The sequence below is a fragment of the Leptinotarsa decemlineata genome, unplaced genomic scaffold (assembly GCF_025532065.1).
Source record: "Leptinotarsa decemlineata unplaced genomic scaffold, Ldec_3_MD MMD2_P_RNA_scaffold_2, whole genome shotgun sequence".
Taxonomy (NCBI): Eukaryota; Metazoa; Arthropoda; class Insecta; order Coleoptera; family Chrysomelidae; genus Leptinotarsa; species Leptinotarsa decemlineata.
The window spans coordinates 12665450-12691529 of NW_027412529.1; the positions used below are offsets into that span (position 1 = coordinate 12665450).

At 35.1% G+C, this 26080-nt stretch overlaps 2 protein-coding genes across 3 annotated transcripts in view; one reads left to right on the forward strand and one right to left on the reverse strand.

Annotated features, from left to right (window-relative positions):
* The window catches only part of LOC111513200 (beta-1,4-galactosyltransferase galt-1), a 318653-nt gene that overhangs the window by 54019 nt on the left and 238554 nt on the right, over window positions 1–26080 (forward strand). The window lies entirely within an intron of this gene.
* LOC111513475 (cilia- and flagella-associated protein 70) lies at window positions 8789–12662 on the reverse strand. Its single transcript, XM_023169696.2, has one exon. It carries the CDS (start codon window positions 12162–12164, stop codon window positions 8853–8855), a length of 3312 nt encoding a protein of 1103 aa, XP_023025464.2. The 5' UTR covers window positions 12165–12662; the 3' UTR covers window positions 8789–8852.

The following is a 26080-nucleotide window of genomic DNA, read 5'->3' on the forward strand; positions in this document are numbered from 1 at the left end:
CAATACTCCACCGTTGTACGGCACCAACGGGATGAACTCCTTTGTAAGGTGAAATGAGATGGACAAATTTATTATCGAACCATTTCACCGCAACTATGTTTCTCCCAACTTCACAGCAGAAATCAAAAGAACCTCTTCCTTCATGTTTCAGTGTTTTGTCCCCCTTCCGCTGGCAGTTAGGCAACATGTTACTCCTAAAAGTTCCAACAGCAAGTATTCCCAATTCTTTCAGCTTGAAAAAGAGTTCTGGGGATGAAAACCAATTGTCACAATATATTTTGTGATTTCTTGCTTTGGGTAAACTATCACACAATCTCATGACAATGTCACCACTTATTCCAAACTCTGACTCTTCCTTCACTGTTCCTTTTCCAACATATATTTCAAAATCATAGATCATATCACTGGAACCTGCACGAGCAAACATTTTTATACCCCACTTATGAGGTTTATTTTTTATATACTGCTTCAGGGAGCTCCTTCCTTTGGAAGGAATAATTATTTCATCAATGGAATGGTGTTCTTCTGGTTCGAGAGTGAGCTCAAACTGAATCGATTACTGGTCGAACCTTGAACAACTTGTTATATTCTGGATCCTCTTGTGGCTTCATATTAGAGTTATCATTCAGATGTAAGAAATTTCGGAGTGTATCGAACCTATTTCGGGACATTATGTCAACGATTGGATCATATCGACTAGCTTCTGCCCAATACATTCGGTAGCTGGGCATTTTTACAATTCCACTCAAGATATGCTTCCCCAAAAATCTCTCAATCTCCTCAGAATTTGTGTTTATAGAGAAGCCCGTTTTTTCCACAGAATATAAGTTTGTCTGGTAAGCATTATAACTGATCAAATCGTCTGTGAAGAAATATTTGAAGTAAGAAAATGGTGTCATTTCTGGATCAGGTGGTTCAGAAAATGTGAGGCTGCACTCCGAAGTGACTCCATCTAAATCTTTGTTACGCCACTGAAATGTTTCTTTTTTTTATTTTCTGTTTGTTGATTACCTCACTACGAGTTTTCTGGAAATGTGCCAATGGTAAATTGTCTTCGAATTCAGAGTCTTTCTCATCTACTTCATATGCAATGCCAATATTTGTCGAGGTAATGGCAGTATGGCGTATTGCTAACCCTATAATTTTTTTCATCGTCAGATTCTTTAATATCAATATCAGAAATATCACCTTCTAAAAGAAAAAGTAACTGACGTTCCTCCTCAATAGTCAGTCCTTTCCTTGTCATTTTTCACACCTATCAAAAATTCAATGATATGAGAATTTTTGTTTCCATCTTCATCTGGAATGTCATGCAAATAGAAAGGAAAGATGACAAATGTCAAAATATATTTTTCGTCATTTTTCATTGTTGCATCATCCATGCCCGATGACACCATTTGACATCATTGTATTTTCAAAGCAATCTTCAATCAAGTTTTGAAAAATTTACATTCGACATCTGAATCGTGAAATTATGCCCTTCGTACTCATTTTCCAATAGATTTCTTTCGGTATAATATACACAATACCGAATTATTCATGTAATATATCACGAAATGCACTGATCGAAAAAAAAAAATTGTAGTACACGCTTCTACCAACGACTGATTTTGACGTTACTCACAAAATAGAATATCAACAGGCCATATATGCGACATCTATAAAAAACAAGTATTATTGAAGAATTATGCAACCATCAATTACCCACAAAGTTATATATAGGTAGGAATTCGATGATGCCATATGGCATCACTGGGCTGGAAAGGGAAATTTTTAGTAGTATTTGGAGTGACTTCTAGTCCATTTTTGATGGCTGCTGTGATAAGGTACCACCTAAAAAACGCACTTGATCAGTGCCAACAAAATTGTAAGTTTTTAAAAGAGTAATACTGAAGTTGATCAACGGTTTTTACGTTGATAACTGTGTGACCAGCGTCAGTGATGAAAATGAACTCCAACAATTCATTTTGGAGTCTATCCAAGTGATGTTTAAAGGAAAATTTGATCCTTGAGCGTGGGAGTTCACTGTAACTGACGAAAAATTGATTTCTGATGAAGAATATTTGACTTCGATATTAGGTATCAATTGGAACTTTAATAATTTAATACCCCTGAAGCATTCTGGTGCGGAAGATGGTGGGAGTGCCTTATTGAAATAGTCAATCAATTACTACGCAAACAATTATGGAAGAGCTTGTTCAACACATGAAGAGTTGTAAACTGTGTTATGTCACTGTGATTCTGTAATAAATTCACTACCTCGAACAATAGTCAAGAATCTGGAACACCCTGTTTGGATGAAGTGGATAGTTCATTAATGAGACGTCATTAGAGGTAAGTACATTCAGAAGATGTGATTGAACCTACGAAAGAGATTTCGATGTGAATACCGGATTCAATTAATTTTTTAAATGACAAAGCATAACAATAGAGAAATCAAGAAAGGGGAGGTCACCATTATCTAGAATGGGAATTTGAAAAGACTTGATTAACCTTTGGGTAGAGTGTAAGAAGTTATTTTCGGTGAAGATGGAAAAGTTCGTGTAGTCAAAGTCAAGACTTCAATCGTTACTTTGATGAGACCCATCCAGAGATTATATTACTCCCTTGAAATCGAATCAAACGGAGATTCCAACTCGTAATCTGATATTATTAGAACCCTGAAGGGAAAATTTAAATTGGAAGAGCTAGATATTCAGAAAGAAAATCAAGAGAGTCTTAAGTCTATATAGACATAAAACGCAGAACAGAAAAGAAACAAGAATTTTCCTGTGGCTACTGGTAGCAAATCGCAGATTGTGACACGATGTGGAAGGAAGGTGAAACCACCTGCAAGATTTAGATTTTAGCATTTTCCAGAACAGATAGTTGGGACTTCTTGCAGAATCTTTCAGGATTGGCTCACTCCAAGGCATTTATTCACCCTTCGAAGCTTGATACCAAACAGTTGTTGGACTACTGTAGGGATGAACTACGATGTCTAACAGGCCTCTTTACAGGTAATTTGAATCGTCATATGCAGAGACTCGCACTATCGGAAGACAGTGTGTGTAACCTCATTTTGGAAAATGATTAAACAGCAGAGCACAAACTATGTGCGTGATCCGCTGGGGATCGAATCAGGTTTTGAGAGTTCGGCAGAGCCATACTCTTACCATCTGACCTGAAAGACCTCTTACCATAAAAACTAATCGGCTTCGTTAAGAATCTGGGTTTATTTTGTTGAATGTGAATTGGTTTGAGCCACAATAAACCCTTGCGGGTTGCGGTGGAGAGTCGAATAGACCAAATCACTTTGGAAAGTTTTGTAATTGTCAAATAATTCTATAAGATTGTCAGGTAATTTTTTGAAATTATACATTTAAACAGTTTATTTCAAATAATACAAATCAAAAAATTATTAAACAACAATAACAACAAAAAAATCAATTGGGGCTTCGGAGCGACTTGATTAATTCCGGTGCCGTATTTGCTTTTTCAGCAGCAGGAAAACTGGGGAAAAACCTGGAGTATCACATCATCTCAAGATCTTGATCTGCCAATGTCCTCTCTTTCATAGAATAAAATGTAGGGTGTCTCCAGAGGCTTCAATAAATTCAATAGACTCATATCAATTCGTATATTTCAACAAACTTCGAGTCACCCAAAAACTCTTGATACATACACCGGATAGGTGTACTTGTGTATTACAAAAAGCAATCTACGAAGGTGTACTTGTGTATTACAAAAAGCAATCTACGAACGTGTGTAAATTTCCACGGACGGAGACAACTGTGTCGAAGTTATTTTCTGGATTTGTTAACAGTAATCTGCAGATTATCATGCTGACGTTCCGTCTACAACTACGTTAGACATCAAAGATAGCGAGACAACTCTAGGTTTAGATGAAAGTCGACAAGCTCATTTCTATCAACAAAACTTCCTTATCTATCAGGCATGAAAAATTGATTGAACTTCTTATTTGAAGATGTTATTCAATAATCAGTTTCACGGGTAAGCACTGAATATTATATTTTACACGGAATTTTTGATTATTGAGAGATTGCTCCAAAGTTTCTTCCGTGGATAAATGATCCCAAAAATGCCCAAAATTTTCTGAAGCAGGGGCATTGATTATCGCCAATATTTCATCTTCACAGGGATGTGCACCTGTGCATCGCTGAAGACTGACTCTATTTTGCAAAACTGTTTTTGTTCCATAAGGATGCAATTGTCGATGGTTGAAACTTTCGTCAGAAATACAACTCTTGTCTTGATAGAACCCAGCAACTCCAGGCTGGAAGGTGAAGCTACTATCGTTAGTATTCCAGAATCATAACTTCAAATTGTGATCTAACCCAACCCAAACTGACTTAAACAAACCTAACGTAACGGTAATGAGATGCGTGGAACTTTTCAGGATAACGGCTACGGATGCACATCTTCATAGGCAGCAAGAGGTTGCATAACTTAATGAGGATCTAGAGGTGATTTTGAATTGGGGTAACCACGTTCAGTTCACTGCTACGAAAACCCAGGCATCGGCTTCATCCAAGAAGATAAATGTCTCCGAACCAGATATAATAATGTAAGGGCAAACAATTTCGCTCTATGTTTCAATGAGTTTGTTGGAGGTTCAAATATGTCTTGGTACAATCATGTCGCTAGAATTGCAAAGGCTGCTTTTCAAAAGCTTGGAACACTGTTCCTAACCAGAACTTCTTTGGACTATTGTTCTCATGTAAGAAGTTCCACTTCTGAGCATACCCTGACACTGCTGAATTTCATCCAGAAAAGAGCCATCCGCCTGATTGGAGGTACGAACGTCACTTTCATCCTTCACAGTCTAGAACATCGAAGAAAAGTTGTAGATTCGTCTCTTTTTTACACGGGATGTGTTCAAGTGACTTGGCACATTTTATTCCATGAAGAGTGGTACATATCAGAAATACGCGACGACTGCTCATCTTTTTGAAGTTCAAATCAGTACACTTCGAACTCCAGTGTACCAGAACACTTCCATTTGAAGAACTGCATTTATGTGGGATGAACTTTTTGAGAACGCCTTTCCAAATGGATTCAATCTCCAGCACCTCTCAGAGCGCCTGTAGTGCTTGTATTTTGTCCTTAAAGAAACAAACAAATTAATTGGCTTGGCTTGCAAAATTCTGTGAAATCGGTGCAACATTGATTTCTACTTGGTTATCATCACTCTCAGTCATAATTTCCTCCAGATCTTCATCAGAATATACAGCTTCTTGTTGAGAGAAGTGTGCTTTAGCTGCTGATATTTGGTCATCTGAGTTGGAAGAAAAAACAAGAATGCTATCATCAGCAGAGCAATAAGTCGTATTTCTGTCTTTTCTTTTACGGCACGCCAAAATTTGCCACAGACCCCATGTTTCTTGATTACATTATTCTGAAGATGGGTGATGGCCATATCCCCTTATTCAGAACCCACTATAATGAACTCTGAAATATTTGAGAATTTCTTGATCTTCAGCTTTTCCAATGTTTCCATTGGAAAAGCTGGAATTACAAAAATATTCAGCAAGAATATTTTTGTAATTCCTTTGAAAATATAAAGCAATTCACACTAAAACAAGCTGCTGGAAAATAATTCCATGAAAATAAAAAAATTAATAGATAAGTACTCTTTGATCATTCCCATATTGATTTCAATTTAAGAGCCACCGGTATTCAGCTGTTTCAGCCTATTGGGCATCGTCAGTACCGGGCAGGCGGTCCTCGATTGAAGACAAAATGAGAAAAAATCAAGCAAGTACTTGATAAAAGTAGCTGCGTAAACGCAAGCGAAACATAAGTGGAACCACCTATTGGTCAACTCATTTTGTCTTCAATCAAGTACCGCCTGCCCGGTACTGATGATGCCCAATAGGCTGAAACAACTATATACCGGTGGCTCTTAAATTGAAATCAATATGGGAATAATCATTATTATATATATATATATATATATATATATATATATATATATATATATATATATATATATATATATATATATATATATATATATAACAGTTACACCTCTCGAAGCGAAGCAGTAACTCGTCTTGATAATGCCATCTGAGATGATGGCGAAACGTCGACTATCGAAAAGTTATTGATAGACTATCGAATGATATTATTTATAATTTCACCGACGTTTCGACAAAATCTTATTTGTCATTATCTAAGTGTGCTGTTACGTGTTACTCAGGTAAAACTCAATAACATTTAAGTAGTAGGTAGTAGAGAGTTTATGGACACTGTATATCTGAACACGTAACGAATACCGTTTTACCAGTATAGTAAGAAGTGAGTTGAGCAGGGTCAACAAAACTTCTGAACAGGATTGCTTAGGAAAAAAATTTCATTTTTTCACTTTACAATGATGGTTTTTGAACATTCGATTTCTGTCACTAGATAACAGTCAAAAATCAATAAAAATTAGTGCTGTTGACGTACAGTACAACTTGCTACTGACACGGCAAGTGGAGCTTTGAAAATCCCCAGTTCTCTTTCTGGTACACCAGTGAATTTAAAATATGAAATGATTTTCGACAGCCGTTTTACTTCATATACCCGTTATATTACAAATCATTTAATTAGAGAATGCATACAATAGTGCATTAAAGGATTGATGATTTTAATTAAATTTTACTTCTATGCAAAATATTTGAACTGAACACTTTGCGGTACATTAACTTCAATGAGAATTCTCTCCACTTCAAAGTGCTCTTTGTCGAAAGTTATAGGCTTCCTTGTTGAATCCGCCATGTGTTGCAGTATTGTAAGCGGATTCTCTCTGGAGAATTTGTTTTGGAGCTCACTTTGATATCTCACTTTGCAGTATTCCGTATTTATCTTTGGTACTCTACAAGACACTTAGCAAATGGTCTCATTTTGATATGAATTTCAAACATTTTTTGAAACTACCACTCTTTGAAAATTTATGTAACTCTTGTTACATGTTAGATTTGAAAACTTACGTCAAACAACCGCTGAGATTGTTTAGGATAATTTAGTTTTCAGATCAGTGGGTGTTTTTGGAATATTCGTTGTTTGTGACACTTTGTGTTAAAATATTCGTTTTGGCCCTACCGCCACCGGTAGACAGCTGTTTCAGCCTGTTGGGCATCGTTAGTACCGGGCAAGCGGTCCCCGATTGAGGACAAAATATAACCAAGAAAAGTACTTGATAGAAATAACTGCGTAGACGCAAGCGAGACATAAGTGAAACCACCTATTGGTGTGACACCCAAGTCAATTTGCCAAGTTTTTATGTCAGTGTTGGTGTTTTGACTAATCAACCAACAACTGTGGTAGCAGAAATTTGGGAAGCGATCCTGGAATCTGTCTGTCTGTTCTGTCTGTTCCTCTGTTAACCAGCTGTCACACTCCTACGTACGACAACCCTCAAAAGTCGAAACTTGTGCGAGCAAAGGATTAAGGAGGTCTTACCTTTTAACGTGTGATTCCTAACACGGGTTGGACGATAGCAAGTGAAAATCAATCGTTCATACTAGGACTTGAACCACCGACCATTGGAAAATTATTCCACATGTTTCTAAAAATGATATGATATCGAAAAAAGTTAATGCAGTCAAGCTACTGGGAAATGATTGCATGGAAACAAAACGGAGGCGGTAGAGCCAAAAAACGAAATTCGGCAATTCCAGTTTTTGGCGAATATTTCAAAAACAACCACTGACATTTTTGTTCTGGAAAGAAATTATTCTAGCTCCTCATAACAGAAAGCTATTGTTCAATTTAAATGACCTTGTAGGTTTTACCGTTTCCGAGATAGTTCGGATAGGTTTCCGCGCGCAGCAATTTGGTGGCTTCTACTGTGAATCCATTTCCAAGAACCACTTGGAGCTGAAGTTACGTGATTCGACGACGGGGTCGTAATTACCTGACCCCCTAAGTTTCGTCACTGGATATGTTCTTGCTTTGTTCAGTTCCAAGTGAATACACGTGTTCACTAGGATTAATCATATTATTGAATCAAACCAACACTTTCCTCTGGAATATGAGTTGATAATTGTGATCACCATCACTACATGGAACCAATCGAAATTTCAGGTATTTCTTCACGAAAACGGGTTTCAGTTACTTAGAGTTCTGCCAGGTTTCATGGAAACAATTCATACTAAGATATCAGTCATCTTCTTTCTTTTCTATTGGGATTGACTCAATATAATTACAGGGCTATCCACTAGATTGTGTGGCTGTATACTAGAGGCCTCGGCTTCACGCAATCTGTTTAAAATCTGTTTTTTCGTTAATCAGCTGTCGCCCCCATACGACAACTCTCAGAAGTTGAGAAACTTGTGCGAGCTAAGGACTAACGAGGTCTTACCTTTTAATGTGTGATTTCTAACACGGTTGCAGAATCATTCCAGCTTCAACCAGATAAATTCTCTCTAGAAAAATATCTGATCGAGGTGGGAATCGAACCCACGGTCTTTCGATCGTGAGTCGGGCGCACTACCACTGCGGCCAATTCCACAACAGAGAAATGCAACAGAGAAACAGAGACAGGTCGTCATCTTTAGATGAACATCCAACAAATTTATACAGTGAGAAAGATTGTATGTATGAATAGAATGTAAATATCGGACATCTTTTACAGCAAAAAACGATGAAAGTTTTCTGAATATCTGTTCAATTCTCCCAATAATAAGAAAATAATTTGCTTTATTATTAACGTAAATCATCTCGAAACTCAAGTAGTCTCATCTGAAATATGACTTGGCACTCGAGTGTAATCGTCCCGTTGAAGCTATTGAACATTTTAGAGTAGTCTTCAACTGTCTATATTTCGTTTACCCCCAGGGTTAATAAAAACAATTCATATTTATATATCAGTCACTGTTCCGTTCCTTTTCGATATTTTCTAAAAGCTCACTATTTTTCAAGCCATTTCGTATCGCTTGGTTGTAACATATTTCCGCTTCATGCAGCCTACGAAGTTTGAAATTTACCAAACATAGGTTTCCCCACAGTTCTGAGTGACTAGGATCTCTCACATTTCCTTCGCTGAAACATTCTTCCGCACTCAGCAAATCATTCTCCCGTAGATAGAAAAGCCCTGCTTTCAACCAAGTGTAAGGAGTAGGATTGTACTGACAAGCCAACAAAGCGAACTTCTTTGCTTTCTGATCGTCTCCGGCACGTTCAAAAATTAGTGTAAGGTTCAGATGAACCAAATGATTGTCTTTCGGACCATCGAATTCTGCTATAGCATGATAGTATTCATTTTTTGCTTCTTCTTCTCTGTTGAGAGCAAAAAAGCAATGTCCGGATAGACTGGCCACGGCATAATTCGATCCGTAGTTTTTTTTTGCTTCCTCTAAATGCTCCAAGGCATGAGAATAAAGTCCTTTATAATAACAAATAGCCGACAGTAAGTAGTGTACCAATCCAAAATGTGTAGTCAATTCTTCAGCCAGAGCGATTTCCGCCCAGTCATACAATCTCATCTTCAGTAAAACGATTGCTGTTCGAAGAAATATAGTATTCGGGCAGATGTTGGAGGTCCACGCTAAATCTTCAGGTAATTTGGCAGCAGCATTTTCATTTAAATATTTATTCGCCATCTCTAGCGCTACATCCATGCCTTCATAGCAATCATGTTTTGTATAAAAGATATAGAGGACACCCCAACCCTCCACCCATTTCGGTAGCAGTATCATGAGGTTTAAGAAATACATTTCCGCCTCTTCTTTCTGGCCTTTATTATCTAAGAGCACTCCTAAAGCTATGAGACTATTTCCATGATTAGAGTTTGTCGTTAAAGCTTTCTTCATGCATTCAAAAGCTCTGTCGGTTTTTTTCAGTTCAAGAAAAAATACGCCATATTCGAACCAGTAGTCAGAATTTTGTTTATTTCTACAAATTCGTTCAAGGAAATATCTATCTGCTAAATCAGTATTTCTCATTTCCACAGCTTCCTTGGCATAGAAAATGATTCTCTCCAGCATGTTCTCCTCACATTTATTCTCCTTTTCATGGCATGTGAGTTTATTCAGACTATCATTCATTTCTGATATCAAATAAACAAACAAATCTGGAATAGTTTGGTAACCTCTGCTGGTATTTTCGAATCCACCAGGTTTGAATTCGCTTGTGGATAGCAAAGTTGCGACTTTCATCATGGAAGAAGAATAAGTCTGATACGTTCCAATGGTTTGCAGAAAATCAATGAAATCTGAGGTTTTATTCGAGGAAAATTTGCGGTCGGGGTGTTCAGTCAAAAATCTTTGAAACTTCTTTTCAATATCTTTCATCATTTCATCCAGTAATTCTTTGTAGTAGGATTCGATCAAACACTTACATAGAACCAGTTTTGTAGGAAATTGAGGTTTTGTTCGTATGAGTTCATGCGTACTATCTCTTAGATCCTCTAGATTTCTTGAGGGCTCAATGCATTTGGATAATTCAATCTCCACAAGAATGAAGCAGGGTTTTTCTTGTTCGTTAAGGATTGGTACAATGGGATCCGGTTTTGGTTCAGCTTCTGGTTTCAGAGGTAAGAACATTTTCAGATCTTTCTCTTTAGGATCTTTTTCTTTATTCTTCACAGACGACTTCTCACTTTTTTCTGAGTCTTTCTCCTTGAGTTTATTAGGTTTATCCTTTGACCTATTGACAGCTTCTCTAGACGGACTACTTTTTTTTATTATAATATTGGGTGAAGTATCATCTTGACCACTATATTTTGAAACCTCTTCGGAGTTGTAGCTGCACACAGGAGCCGCTATGCGAACTTTCGAAACTCCCGGATACAACAGCGAAGATACATCTAGTATAGACATGAAATGCAAGGAAGGTGGCCGCAACTTTTTGCCAAATTCATTGGCATACTTCAGGGAAGGTATTGAAGCCTCCTTATCAGGTCTTGGGATATTGAAGTTGGATTTTCTAGTACCTTTTTGGTTTATTAAAAACTCCAGTACTATCTTTCGATGACTGTTGACATGCTCTATGAGTTCTTCCCAACCACTTTCCGTTATCAAACTCCTTCTCATTGTATTGAAAACCAAGGTTGGCCCATCTTCGTTCAAATATGAAACAATGTCGACTCCGACCTTATTTAGAAGTTCGTCTTTGCTGGTGCTGGAAACATATTTCGTTGTATTTGCATTGAGTCCAATTTGTTGCATATTCGGCCAACACCTATTTGTACATCCTCGTGTGTTGAATGTGTATCGGGAATTCGTAAAAGAGATAGGAATTTTTTTGGTGGTTGCCTTCGGTAGGAGTACATTCACTCTGTAATCCGTTTCAGGTTTCATCAGTGAAGGTATGTTATAGATTGCTTCCACCGTAATGTTCATAATTGCAACCCCAAGAGAACTGAGATTAACATCAGTGGAAACCGTCACTATTATTTTAGGATGTGCTTTGAAGGAAACCATTTTCTCGTCATCGTATTTTTTTATCGGGCGTATCAGCAAAGTTTCCGAGAAAGTAGTTTTTCCCTGAAATAACGGCAAAAAATCTATAGTACACATTCCGTATATGACAGGATCTTCTAGATATTCTGATGGCAATTCTGGTACTATTGGATTGGAACTCAAATGACGAGGTACAGTTTCTTTTGAATATGAATCAGATCCCTGGGTGGATCTGTCCCTCTTAGAGGACTTTGTTTTTGTCGTTCTTTTGGTTTTCTTGGGACGTTGCTCTGATAAATCACTTCTTGGAATTGTCTGACCTGTGAATTCTTCATATATTTCAACAATACTCTCTAGATGCCTTGTATTGGTAGCGTATCTGGAGTCTGTGTTGATTTGGAGGTAATCATATGAAAATGGGTGGAAACTTCCCGTTGATTGCGAAATTGTCATTAGCACAGGTAACGATATGAGTTTGTCGATGTCTTTAGGTGAAGTTTTGTCGAAAGTAAAAGAAAATGTTTTGTCTATCGGCAGATAACTATCACCAGTCACTGGTATCCAAGTTGTTTCTCCCACTATTCTTCCATCAAAAGTGCACTGAGTTCTGATATCGGCAGTGGGAAAAAAATTAACTATATTTTGATAAGCCTCCAGCGTTATCTTGACAGTTTTGAAGTCTTGTTGTTTCTTCTCTCTCTCAGACACATATTCGTCCTGAGAATCGCCATCATCGTGGTCTGAGGAAACTTTTTCTTGCTTAGTGAATCTTTTCATTTTGACAAATAAATGATTCTTGAACTGATGATTGCTGTCATTGAAAATATTTGTCAAATTGATGTATCGAAATATCAATTTCCAAAACAGTAACCTTGTGTTGATTCAATTCCTTCTTCTACAGAAAATACAGACTTGGGGTAATAGATAAATGTTAATATTGATTAACTCGCGTGGAATGTGAAAAATATATTATTGTTCAATCTGAAAATGATGAACTGAAGATAATCCGACAAATGATGATGAATCAGATTCAGAAAACTGAAAGAAAATGTATAGAAATTAATATTTATGATGGTGTAACGAAAGACTCGCAACCTGACATGGCTAGAACAGTCTTGAATTTCTTTACAATTAGACACTTATCATGGAAAATAAGTGGAGAAATATCAACATTCCACCTTCTCGAAACCTTTCACAGAACATGCGTTGTTGAAAAAAACTTCATTTCCTGAAGACGCCTACTTTGTTGATCAAATACGCGTCAAGAAGAATATTGCAGGTCTGGATATACAGAAAAATTCAGTTTGTCATACAAAATTAACTTTTTTCCTGTAAATCTGATTCATTTTCTAAATCAACATAAAGTCAGTTAAATTGAAAGCACCAAAACATGTCTCAATGAACACCTGACGGATACTCTAGACAGCAAATTGAATATTTGTGGCTCATTTATTGACTGTTATTGAGCATTCAACTTATTAAGGAAAGGAAGAATAACCTTTCAAATCATTCAGTATTATTGAATCAGGCGGGCCTCAAGGTACTATACTGGTATCCCTGTTATTTAATGATGATAATAATAATAATTGCTTTTATTGATAGGAAACAAAATACAAAGAATATATATATATATATATATATATATATATATATATATATATATATATATATATATATATATATATATATATATATATTAACAAAAATATAATCTCTTATCAAATGGCAGGATTCAATTTCTGACCATGCTACAGAGAAATTGTTATATAATTATGCTTACGACTCAATAAATTACCTCCATAGCATCAGTAGTTTCACTGAGCCTCAAAAAATATAAACAAATGATGATTTGGATGAAAAAAAATCAAGATGATTTCAGAATTTGTGAGAAACACTGAATCTTAAACACGAATCATGTACTATGACACAATGGTCACATATGGAAAGTCTGCAATAAGCTGAGAAATAATTTTTATGCGTCGAGTTTCATGAGGAATCAATGAGATAGGTGAGTTCTCTTGATTCTGATATGTGACTATATAACTAGCAACGTTTCCGAGAAAGAATTTCAGAACAGTTGGTTTTCTGATATGCTGTCTTTCTTGCTCTTTCGGTTAGAGTCCGGGCTACCTGGCTGGCGGTAGTGGTTGCGTTTATTAATGCGCATCTTACCTGCACAGGTGAAAATCCTTAACTTTAAAAGAATTTTTTAAAGCGTAATTTTTAATTTTTTGCCTTTAGATAGATCCACCAGACATCAATTTCTTATTGCCAGGCATTTTTATTGTTGTTAATTTTGTGCCATACGCGATTTTTTATTTTTTTTTTTACATAAAAAATTCAAAGTATTTTTGAATGTCTGTAATTTTTATATTATGTTCTTTGAACATAAAATGATCTAAAATTAATTTGCCAGACTTCAATTTGATTTAATGAATCGAAGAGGTTTTGTATCAAAGTGTATATTTTTTTTTAAATTATTGCAAAGCGCTTTCGCTTTGCTTTTAAAAAAAATTATACACTTTAATACAAAACCTCTTCGATTTATTAATTCAAATAAATATATTCAGCTTTTCCAAATCTTTTTCTTTTTAATTTGATTGTTAAGTATTGAATATGAATAAAAAGTATTGCGGTATAATCTTTGTGGTTAGAGAGAGATAGTTTGAAGGGCAAGACAGATAAAAAGCTACCGGCAGCGCATCGACAAATGGACAAAATGGCGTCAGCCTGAAGTCACGTTTGTTTTGTGTTTTCGTTATTTGTGATGTTTTATTTACTGATTTTGTTATGATGGCCAGTGATAAAATGAAAGTTTGTGAGGATAGATACATGTGTGTATGTTTGCGATTCTTTCACGCCTAAACGACTGAACTGATTCAGATGAAACTTAAAATAGATAAACATAAATACAGCTTTTACATCAAAATAGCATATAGACTACAAGTCACAAAGGTTTCGTGTAATTTTGGTCATAATATAATGATAAGTATTAGGTAAGTCGAAAAAATTCTCGCTCCTTGCGAGCTATCTTGACGTGGGCTATCTATACCGTTGGATTTACATGCAGATAATGTATCGTAAGATTCTTCATCTTGAATAGTTCTAAATAGAAGTCCGCGATAGCATATAGCTACCTCCTATGTGGTAGCCACTATATGCAAAATACTGAGTTATGAATGCAATTAAATTGTATACTTTTTTAAAATGCACATTTTAGAATATCTGTCAAATTCTTATCAAAAAAATACAATTGTCGTTCTAAGTATTCAATATAGGTAAACTTTGTATTACACGATAAGTAATTTGGACGAATCGTTTGAAAGTTATCACTATAAGTTTAACTTGACGCAATGCAGATAGCCATTACGCGTCGCGTCTACTGTAAGACGACGGAGGACGACGCGCAGGAGTAAAGGGACGGTCTAAGCAATGAAGCGTCATCGCCAAGAACGCGACCCGAATGCGGGCAGACGCGTGAGAGCAGACGTCGTTGACGGTTGTGTTAGTTTTGCAAAATTTTGTTATAAGTAACACAATTCGATTCTCGAAGCTGATCATTACTCAGTGCAGTTGGCATATTTTTTCAATTACTGTATTTTCAAAGTAAAAATATAAATTACTAGCTGTTGCCCGCGGTTTCGCCCGCGTATAATTTGGTTTGTCACGTAAGGTTTCGTTCAGATTATTTTGAACAAATAGTTACAATATTTTAATATTAACCCAAAACTTCAGGTTAACAACTTCAAAACTGACGAAATTCAATACAATATTCGAACCCCTATTTTTCCCCCTAGGGGGTGGAAAGGAAATTCCTAATTCTTTTTCTTGATGCTTACTTACGCTATAAAAAGAACCTACCTGCATATTTCAAGATTATAGGTCTAGTAACTTCGGTTGTACATTAATATAAGAGTGTCAGTCAATCAGTAGGTACCCACTCATATAATACTAGCTGTTCCCCGCTGTTTTACCCGCGTTACCGTGGGAACCTACCCTATGTGTTATTCCAGGTCATGATATATCCAACATCCATTTGAATCCGTTGAGCTGTTTAGGCGTTAAAAACTAAAAAACGTAAATACATAGATTACATCCATCCATCCTCACAAACTTTAAGCATTTATACTGTTAGTAGAAGTAGCATTAGTAGGATTAACAATTAATTTCATTCTAATATCTAAACGAAATGTCGTTTGTGTCATGTCGTTCTGTGTTGATGTTGTCTCGAAAATTTGGTTGTTGCAATGTTTTTTTTAATATATCTAATATTTCTAATGGTTTTTAAAATACTAATATTAGGTGGTGTTTTTTAATATTAGCAGACTGTATATAATAAGATTACTGAGACTTTATAAATAGGAAATAATATTACTGTGTTGTACTTTCATGACATACCTTGGTGAGTTGAGCTATATAGCTGGGCCGGTAGATTTTTAGACACTGGCAGAGAGGCGGTAAGTCCCTCGTTTCGTGGTACCAAACACGCACGCCCGATACTCGAAAGTACTCGTGTCGATTCAAATACATACAATTTGAAACAAAATAAAATGAGTTCAAATGAGAATGGAACAAATATTAACACGAAGAAACTACTTTTCAAGCCCTGAAGAAGAATTTAATTAAATTCGAAACGTTGACAAAAAACAATTGTTTTTTTTAGTGTATAATTCATTATTATTTTATGTGATTTGGTTAAAATATGACGATGTTATTCGTGCTTAGTCAGGCTACCGGTGATATCCATGCTAAGCCGAGCATCTGTAACAGAAAAAATCGAGTCCAAAGGAGTCGGTTACAAACAAACAAAAATACAAGTGGAGCTAATATAAACGTGTTGGCCGATCGCTGGTATTTATTTGGAGATTCTACAAAGAATATAAAAGTGCTAACTACTCAGAAACGGCTAGTTTTATTTTCAAAATTTATCAAGTGTTAAATAATAAATTGAAAGACTTATTGAACGAGTAATCACAAGATCTTCACTTTCATTTAGAAAACATGTTGTATATCACCAAATACTATTGATATTTCACCAAAGGAAACTGAAAATGTTGCCTCTTAACATTAATTATGTTCACTATTATTATCAATTCACTCAATACAATACCGTGACAATCATCTAGACTCATGAAACCTCCCCAATAACTGTTAAACATTTTCATATTTCATATTATAAAATGTCAGTTTTTTATAAACACATAATAGAGAAACTCAAAACAAATACTCAAGTATTATCGATCTGTTTTGCCATTACGCTCGGTTTGTTCACTTTCAATTAACAAATCTTTTTTCTCCCTCGCTGTTCGAATTTACAAAATATACTTTGTCTTTGACAGGGATTTACTATTTTTCTTCATTAGTATTTGCTCGAGTGGGTTCGCTTATACTCTGAGCCTGAGATTTGAATTTTTGATACGACTGGTGATTCCCACCACTCCTGAGCTGCATTAATATAATTTAGCCGCGTTTTGACTTCAAAGTGATGAAGTTTATTTTAGAAGCTATCGTAATTGATCAAAAATTAGTATTCCAATTGGATGAGAATTCAACCTCAGGTTGTGTGTTTTTCTCGTGTGTTTTTCTCTCATCCAGTGAGACTTTTCCGTTGACAGTACACTCATCAGAAAACATAACGTCTTTTAATTGGATGATATTGTTATTCAACATGTCAATCAGTTGCTCACAAGAATAAGTTCTTCTATCAAAATCGTCTTTCATGAGCTCCTGAGCGGGTATCATTTTATAGAGATGCATTTTATTTTCTTCCAATATGTTTACTATCGATGTACAACTAACATTGAATGTAGTGGATGCCTGTCTACTCGATGTATGTGGATTTTCCTCAAACTCAAGCATCACATCTAATTTGAGTACATCACTTATTGCATTAACAGCTGCGTTTTTTATCTGCCACACATGACCAAGCTCGCGAAACTGCTTCTATATTTTGCTTATTATTCCTTGAGATATGAGCGGTGAATTAAGAAATTTCTCATGAAATATACGAGCTACTTCCTGTTGTGTTTGGGTTTCATCTCCGTAAACAATCATTTGTAGAACTGTTATTTTATGCATTTCCATTAATCTAACCATTGGTCAGACTTGTAGTGAACGAACTTCAAACTTGAATTAAAATACTGACAACCCATGTTGAACAATACAAAACAAGTTGAACACTGCTATGGTGTTTCTTCTATATAGAAAGAGAACTACAAAGCAAAGAAAGAATTACCTATGTTTTGCTTATGAAGTTTCAGAATCCATTGACTCGTCCGAAGAGGAATCACCAGTCATACATATATCTATTATTAATTGATCGAAAACACTGTCTACCATCCCGTCCAATCTTCACATTTTCTCTTCTTCCTTGACCACATATTAGCCCAATCTTCTTTTCGTATCCGTTCCATTGCGAGTACGTAATGAATTGGGCTGGAGCATCACCAGTTATATTGTCATTGACAGGAAGGGTTAAATTGGAAGTTAAATTATAGTTTTCTAGAGATGTTGGTGTACTGAACAAAATATTATTCACCAAACGAATTGGATAAGAATTTTCTATGACAAGATTTGCAAGAAGTTTAAGATTTTTATTATGGAAGCTTATATCTGAGATTTTTAGCACTCTATTTTTCAGTTGCTTTACCAAGTTCACTTTCATTGAATGTTTATGATACGATAGGTAGTTCATGTATCTACCTGAGCTGCAAGGTTTTCTGTACCAGTCAATTAAGACTTTGTTATCTGTTGTTCTGATGAACTTTGTATCGAGGAATGGTACTGACTGAAAGTTATCTTCTGTTTCTATCGTAAACTGAATGTATGGGTCGTAACTGTTGAGAGTGTCAAGAATCTCATTGATGCCATCATGGGGCAATGAAACTATGATATCATCTACATATTTTTTCAAAAAATGAGGTTTAAAAGACAAGACTGGTAATACTGTGTCCAACACATCATCAATCACATATGCTGCTAACATTGGGGAAATAGATGCTCCCATGGGAGTTACAAAGGTTTGCTTGAAAATCTTGTTGTTGAAGAAAAAATATGTACTGTTAAAAAGGAAGGTTAATAATTTGGAAAAGGTTTCTTCATCAATGTTGCAATGATTACAAATGCTGCTCCAATTCTTATGAATTGATCTTAGACATGCTTCTAAATAAACGTTACTAAATAAGGAGACTATATCCAGACTAGCTATGATATAGTTTGGAGGTAAAATAGTGTTATTAAATTTTTTCGTTACTTCAAATGAATCCTTTATATAGTACTCATTGTCATATGCTTTGGTCAAAATACTAGTTAAAAGGGAGGCTAGAGCCTCAGTAGGCGCACCTATAGAGGCTACAATAGGTCTCACCGATAGTGTAGGTTTATGTATTTTGGGCAAAGCATAGAACCTCGGAGCGATACCATTACAGCAAGTAAGTTTTTCTTATTGTTTCATCAATATAGTTACTATCTTTTAATTCATTAATGAAGGCATTACATTTTCTTTGGATGGAGGTTGTTGGATCTTTATTTAATTCTGTGTATGATGTATTATTATATATATATATATATATATATATATATATATATATATATATATATATATATATATATATATATATATATATATAGATCTAAACAGGTATTAACTCAAAAAAGCTATTTTTCTAGAAAAGACGAAAAACTTATTCCCGTATCCCTGTACGCAGTAAAATTTTTCTGAATGATATAATTCTTTTTAAATGCAAGGTCAGGAAAGATGTTGTAAGATTCTCAAATTTTATTCATACATTAGGGCTAAAAATTTGATTTTTGTAGTTATTTCATTTTGCCTAATAAATGTGTGCGTATTTTTTTTTATTATTTTGAGTTGAACCTGTTTTGTTGAGTTTAGTTTTGAGTTAACTCTCTTTTGAAGTAGCAACATGAACTTAAAATATAATAGTATTTTGTATTGTTTATTATAGTCCAACTCTTAGAGCAACTCTTGTGACTAACAAAAGAGCAATATTGGCAGATTAGTTAGCGAAAATAATACAAGTATTCAAATCAAACCACCACAATTATCCGAATAGAAAATTATATCAATTTCTCTATTCGGATTCTGGTCTGCCTGAGATTTAATATAGTCAAGTATACAGCTCCCAATCTCAACAGCTCCTCTCCTTCCTTCGGTTTCATCCCAAAAATAAGACAAGACATTTTTTGCCCTTAAATCACTGATTGTAAAATTGGATCAGTTAATCCTGGATTTATAAAAGAATAAGGATACTTTTCCTTTAGGAATTTGCAATACAGCTTGCAAGTCGTAAACTGCTACGATGGTACCATCGGTTCTATTTTTGTCATTTTCTTTTTCAGATCTTGCCAAAGTCTTTTCTTTCAGATGCTGTTCATATTCTTGACCTAACTTGGGCTTTTCTTCTTCATCTGAGTTTTTGTACCTTTCGCACAGATCACACTGATCCTTTTTCGGGACGAAAAAAGATATGTTGAATTCCGTGTTGAATATCCTATTGAATGTTGAAGACCTGGCAAAAGTTAAACCATCAGTTTCACGAACTCGTCTATAATCTCTGTAGAAAAATTCTCGAGTGGTTTGGGCTCTCAAGTAGTGAGATTCAATTTTTGGAATACTATTTATAAAATCTATAACGCTTTGTTTGATTTGTGGGTCAATAGTTGGATGATGTTTGTGCTTTCCTCTCATATCAGCTTCAATAACTCCTGATTCCGCTTTCTTGGAAAGTGCTGTTTTTATCGCTTTATAGCCCAAGTCAAGAGTTGATTTGAAAAATGGCTTGCATACTCTAATTCTGGAACCATCAACTTCAAAATAAAAGGCGGTGTTGAGAGCTCGAAAGTCTTGTGTGCTTGAGTATCGATATTTAGGCTTTATTGAATGTGAGTGTCGTACTACAAACTCTCTCTGCCTTTCAAGATTGCCTAATTTTCAAAACGCATCACAGAGCTGTTGTCTTGACACTTCGTTGATCTTATCTTTGCATTTCAGGCGACATTTTTCTCCACAGGGAGGTCCAACCTTTCTTTCCGGCACTTGTTTCTTCGACTTAGACAGTGACTGGTAGGCTTTTCCAGAATTTCTCACCACTTTGGCGACTTTTGATTTCCACATTGTTGGTTTACGTAGTCTTTTTCTACCCCTTTTTTGCTATCAAGGGCTCTACTGTATCAATTTCAGCATTGTGAGTGTTTACTTGTACATGATTATATTCGGTGTCCGAGCTGCTACTGCTAGTGGTAGATGAAGACGATGAGGCAGATACAACCTTTACTGGTGCTTTACTTTTTTGAACTAGTTGATAAGTGGGATCCTCATCAGAGTTGTCAATATCACTTTCGTTACTTCGGATTGGTGAAATGTAGTAGTTATGTGTACAAGGGGTCTGTTGTTTAGACGTACTCGGAAGAGATTCATCTACCATGGATAAGCTATTAAGCTTAGACGAGTCTTTATCGCTGGTTGATATCTAGAAAACATCTTCTACAGTTTCACGTTGAGTAAGTATAATAGGGGTGATATTTTCTTTGTTCTCCTTTGCTCTTGATTCTTTTACCATATTTACTAAAATTCGTCCACGATTCATTATTTTTCTGAAATAGAAAATGACCATTTTGCTAACTGTAAAGTCCTGTGTATTTCGATTGCATGCATACAGGAGCAATATACTACAATCTAAAAGGATCTAACTCAAAAATTTATCAGTAACTACACAACAATCTATGTAGTCGCTAGATGAAAATAACAATATATTCAGATGGAAAAACTCCAATAGTGACTGGTAAAAAACTTTAAATTCATTGGTTTTTTAAAGAAATATAGGAGTCAAAAGTATGAGTCAACAAAACAGATCTAACAACGAATAAAAAAAAATTCAACAACACAGTAACAATTCTAAATAAAATATAAAACTTTGCTTACCTTGCCAGCGATAGTGGTTCAACTCAAAATGTTGTATTTATTTATTTAGCACCAATTATGAAAACAGCAACAACTTAAAATAATATTGCTTTAATATTCAACAATAGGGACACAACTCAAAATAATTCTACTTCGTTTAATATGCGTACATGCGTTCCGGTTGCAAAACTGATAACAACTAGCGATGTCCCTATTTTGACGGGGGAGGATGTACGCACGCTGGTTCAACAAAAAAGGACTTCAGTACCATCTGGCGTCGCGTAGTGGAAATAATTTTAATTCTGTTTTATTGTTCGGTAGGTAATGAGATAAGCAATTCGACAGTGAGCATAACTTAAAAGATGATATTTTTGAATTAGCTCCCTTTAGATCTAGGTGTGCGATATATATATATATATATATATATATATATATATATATATATATATATATATATATATATATATATATATATATATATATATATATATATATATATATATATATATATATATATATTTATATATATATATATATATATATATTTATATATATATATATATATATATAAATACTATTCCCAGATACATTTCGAATGTCCCTATCATGCCACCAAAAAATACTACCATAACGTGAAATTATTAAGGACCGTGTTTCACAATTAATCGTACATTAACTCATTAACTCAATTTAGTGGTGGTCTTGGTGGCATTTAATCACAATAATGTTCGACGTGTTTCCATGACATAACGCTGATGTGGTGTTTATGCATAATGAGACGACGCGACATTTAAGGAGTCTTCGTAAAACGATAGAAATTTTGTCACGAATATTGCGTCTGGTGTTGAAGGTGATATTTTCAGCAGTGAATGAATCAATATATTCATTGAAAATTTGTTGTCAGTGTTGAGTGAATTGTGGTACGTTGAATCAACTAATGTTGAGTGTGTTTAAGTTATAATAATCATATCAAATGTCACATACGAGGGTTGTAGGAAAAGAAAACACTTATAAATTAACGAAATTAGGTATCATTTTGTGGAGGAAGTTAGACCCAAAATAAACACTTTTCGAAAACACCAGAACTGCAACACCTCTCTCGACTCGCGTTTCACCGACCAAGTTGGCGTCTCCAAGAGATCAAACTGACTCTCTATTCATTTTTAACATGTTGCACTTTCACTTTCCGACACTCATCAATGATTTCGGGTAGAAATTTTCGGGAAATTGTTTCGTGAAATGAGTTACTATTCTTCGATGTCTTAGTGATAGAAAGTGACAAGGGTTTAGAATTTGATGTCTGTAGGAAGAATACGAGTAATTTTGAATATATTCCTGATAGTCAACTGGACAACACAAAATATCAGGTCTATGCTTTCTTGTTCGTCGGCTTTACGTTCCCCTTGAGTGAAGAAAGATATGTTTGTTCAAAGTGATGAAATTAAACTGAAAGTGAAAAACTGAAAAATGTATAATTGTCATCATGGATAACATTATGATATTAACTGATTTCTCACAATGCACCAATGCTCAAGAATATAGAAGTGTTTCCAAATGCAAGAGTGCAATTCCATTATATCATTTGAAACATACACATATTTCTCAACATCAGAAAGAATGAAGATTCATAAACTTATAAATCCCAATTCACACTCCTCCATTAACCAAATCCATATTCTTCCTCTACACACACGCATCATACCAATTGTTAGAAATCAGATCAAATTGTTGTGTTGAATTTCAGTTTCAATTGATAGTGTTCAATGTGTTCTTCAATTTGCACTCTAACAGTAGAACACTAAAAAAGATACTGTATTTCGTTTGATCACATAACGAAATAAGATGCAAACAATAATTCAATAAAACCAGCAGTATGCAGTTTATTAGATGCCTCAGTGGGATATTTGTCTAATCGTTAGATACATTATTGAAGTTTTTATTATTCTATAACAATTTTCAATTGAAGGTGATTCATTAGCAACGTCGCACTTGAAGTGACCAACGGATAATCCTCTTACCAACTCTGCAGAGGCGTACCAAAATAATATCTTCATTTATTTAAACACATAGGTAATTACGTAAAAATTGTTATTTTCTTATTATGCCTAATGCAGTAGGTACTTAAAAAAAAAGAAAAATTCACAAAATAATTATTATGTTCCTTCTATATAGAAAGAGAACTACAAAGCAAAGAAATAATTACCTATGTTATGCTTATGAAGTTTCAGAATCCATTGACTCGTCCGAAAAAGAATCACCAGTCATACTTATATCTATTATTAATTGATCGAAAACAGTGTCTACCATCCCGTCCAATCTCCACATTTTCTCTTCTTCCTTGACAACATTAGCTACAGCATTAGCCCAATCTTCTTTTCGTATCCGTTCCATAGCGAGTACGTAACCTTTAATTTGAGCCCAGATTAATTATGTTCTGTTTAAATCTGTTTTTTCTGTTAACCAGCTGTCGCATCCCTACGAAAGACAACCCTCAAAAGTCTAAACTTGTGCGAGCTAAGGATTAACGAGGTCTTACCTTTCAACGTGTGATTCCTAACACGGGTTGGACGATAGCAAGTGAAGATCGATCGTTCAGACTAAGGCTTGAACCACCGACCAACACGGCAGTCAATTCGAGTGAGTGAACAAAGCACCCAGGCCGAACCTCTTGGCTACCGACCGATTCTATCGGGTTTATCTCGCAATGGTAAGGATAAAATCTTAAAATGGTGATGTCTCCAGCACGATCATTGTATCCACCACATGCTGGCGATATCTGTCTCATAAGCTCGGCCTTAACCATGTCCTCGGATAATTGAATTCCTTTTTGTCCTAACCAACTCTACATGTTTGCTTTTCTGATGTTCATAGTTGGCAGCTGTTCTACTAATCTGCTGTGATAAGAAGCGTTATCCATTACTATTACCGAATTTGACTCGACTCGTGAAAGAAGGGATTCAAACCATCCTTCAAAGCGTTGGGCGTCCATGTATTCGTGATAATCTCCCGTTTTTATGGATAAAAAAATTAGTGTCCTATCGTCTACACAGCCAACTCTCGCTACCTATATGGGCGACAATTAGTCGTTGCCCTTTACCCGATGGTCCGCGTAACCCTGTTGATAAACCGTCCACAAATGCTTGACGACAACTAGTTACAATAGTATCTTGCCAAACCACGTTTCGTCCAGATGAAAAATATTTTTGTAAGCAGAACGCGTTTCTCTAATAGAGCGAAAATATCTCCGTCGCCATGAGACTATGTCTTCTCTTACTATTCAGACAGATTTACGGGATCGTTTGGCATATATACATTTTAAATCTTCTTTTATTACTCTCCTTAACTTCTCTTTGCTAATTTTTGTAATGAGATCATTATCCATTATCTTTGTCCTAATACATTCGAGGGTTGGCGCTTTATTCCCAAAAAAGAAAGAATGAAATGGTATAGCGTACAAAATATTTCTGGTATTCGTCCAATTCAATTTTTTTTCTACCACGACAATGTACTTTTGGAGCTTGCACAATCCCAGTCACCTTTTTTTCACGTACAATCCGTTCAATTGTCAACACGGATATTCCCGTTAAAAATGAACACTGGGTACAGCTCTCACTGTACGGAGTGTATTCTTTAAATTTTCGTTCTTTACAGACAATCTGTTTTTCTTCTAATGACATAAACTTCCGCTTTCTTTGTACATTACTTGGACCTGCTACGGCATCCATCTTAATACTATAAAAATAATAAAATTCAATCATATTATTCAGCTATTTGTCAGTTGTTCACTTACCTCAGAAACTATTTTGAAGTTGATGTATTTTGAAAAACCCTTCATTGTGAGATTTTCACTAGAACAGATTAACAAATCCGCAACATGTGTTTCGCTGCACAGTAGCTTTTTCAAGCGTGTTCACTAACAAACTTTTTGAAATATTACTATCTACCTAGAAACTAATAATGTTCTAGGAACTAATTAATGACAGTTATACCTGAGTTTAACGAACATTTATACCTGAGTTTAATGACTAGGTCAACTAATTATCTGATAATAAAGTGTGAATATAATGAAAATCTATGATAATGTATTTTGAGAAACAAGTATCGGCCAACTCTATCTTATATTTCAAAGTTAATAAATATAACAGTCTATTTAATAAATATAATTAAATATATTTAATAAATACAAAACAAAGTCACCTTCACAAGAAACAGAACACACTACACCTACGCAGATAAGGTCGCTTAATAATGAAGAAACCGAATGACTAGTTATGGAAGCAAATTTAATAGACCTACGAAGTGTTGATCAGTTTACCAATGTTTCAAAGTATTTAACGAACTGGTTCACCTATTCGCTCGTACATCCTATCGATATGCAGAAGCTATCTTGTTACGGGGACAAATTTTATGGAATCATTTTACTTTTCAATTATATTATTATATGAGTTACCTTAAATTGAAAATTGTTATACTATAATACTTTCATTCAAATACTATCTGGGCTGAAAAGTCTCGGACCCAAGACATAGATTGCGCTAGTCTTATTGCAATCACCGCTTTTTCATTTGCTACTAATCTACAAATGAACGCTGTTGAAATTTCATGATATTCATGAGTTTGTGAGTTATTGTGCTAAGAGTGACACTACTTTTGTTATTTTCAAAACAATGAATCAAATACAATTTCATGTTTTGATGTTGCACTGCTTCTTGGTTAGAATACCGTACAAGCAAAGCAATGGCTTGAATTGAAAAGTGTTAGAATAAGGACTTCG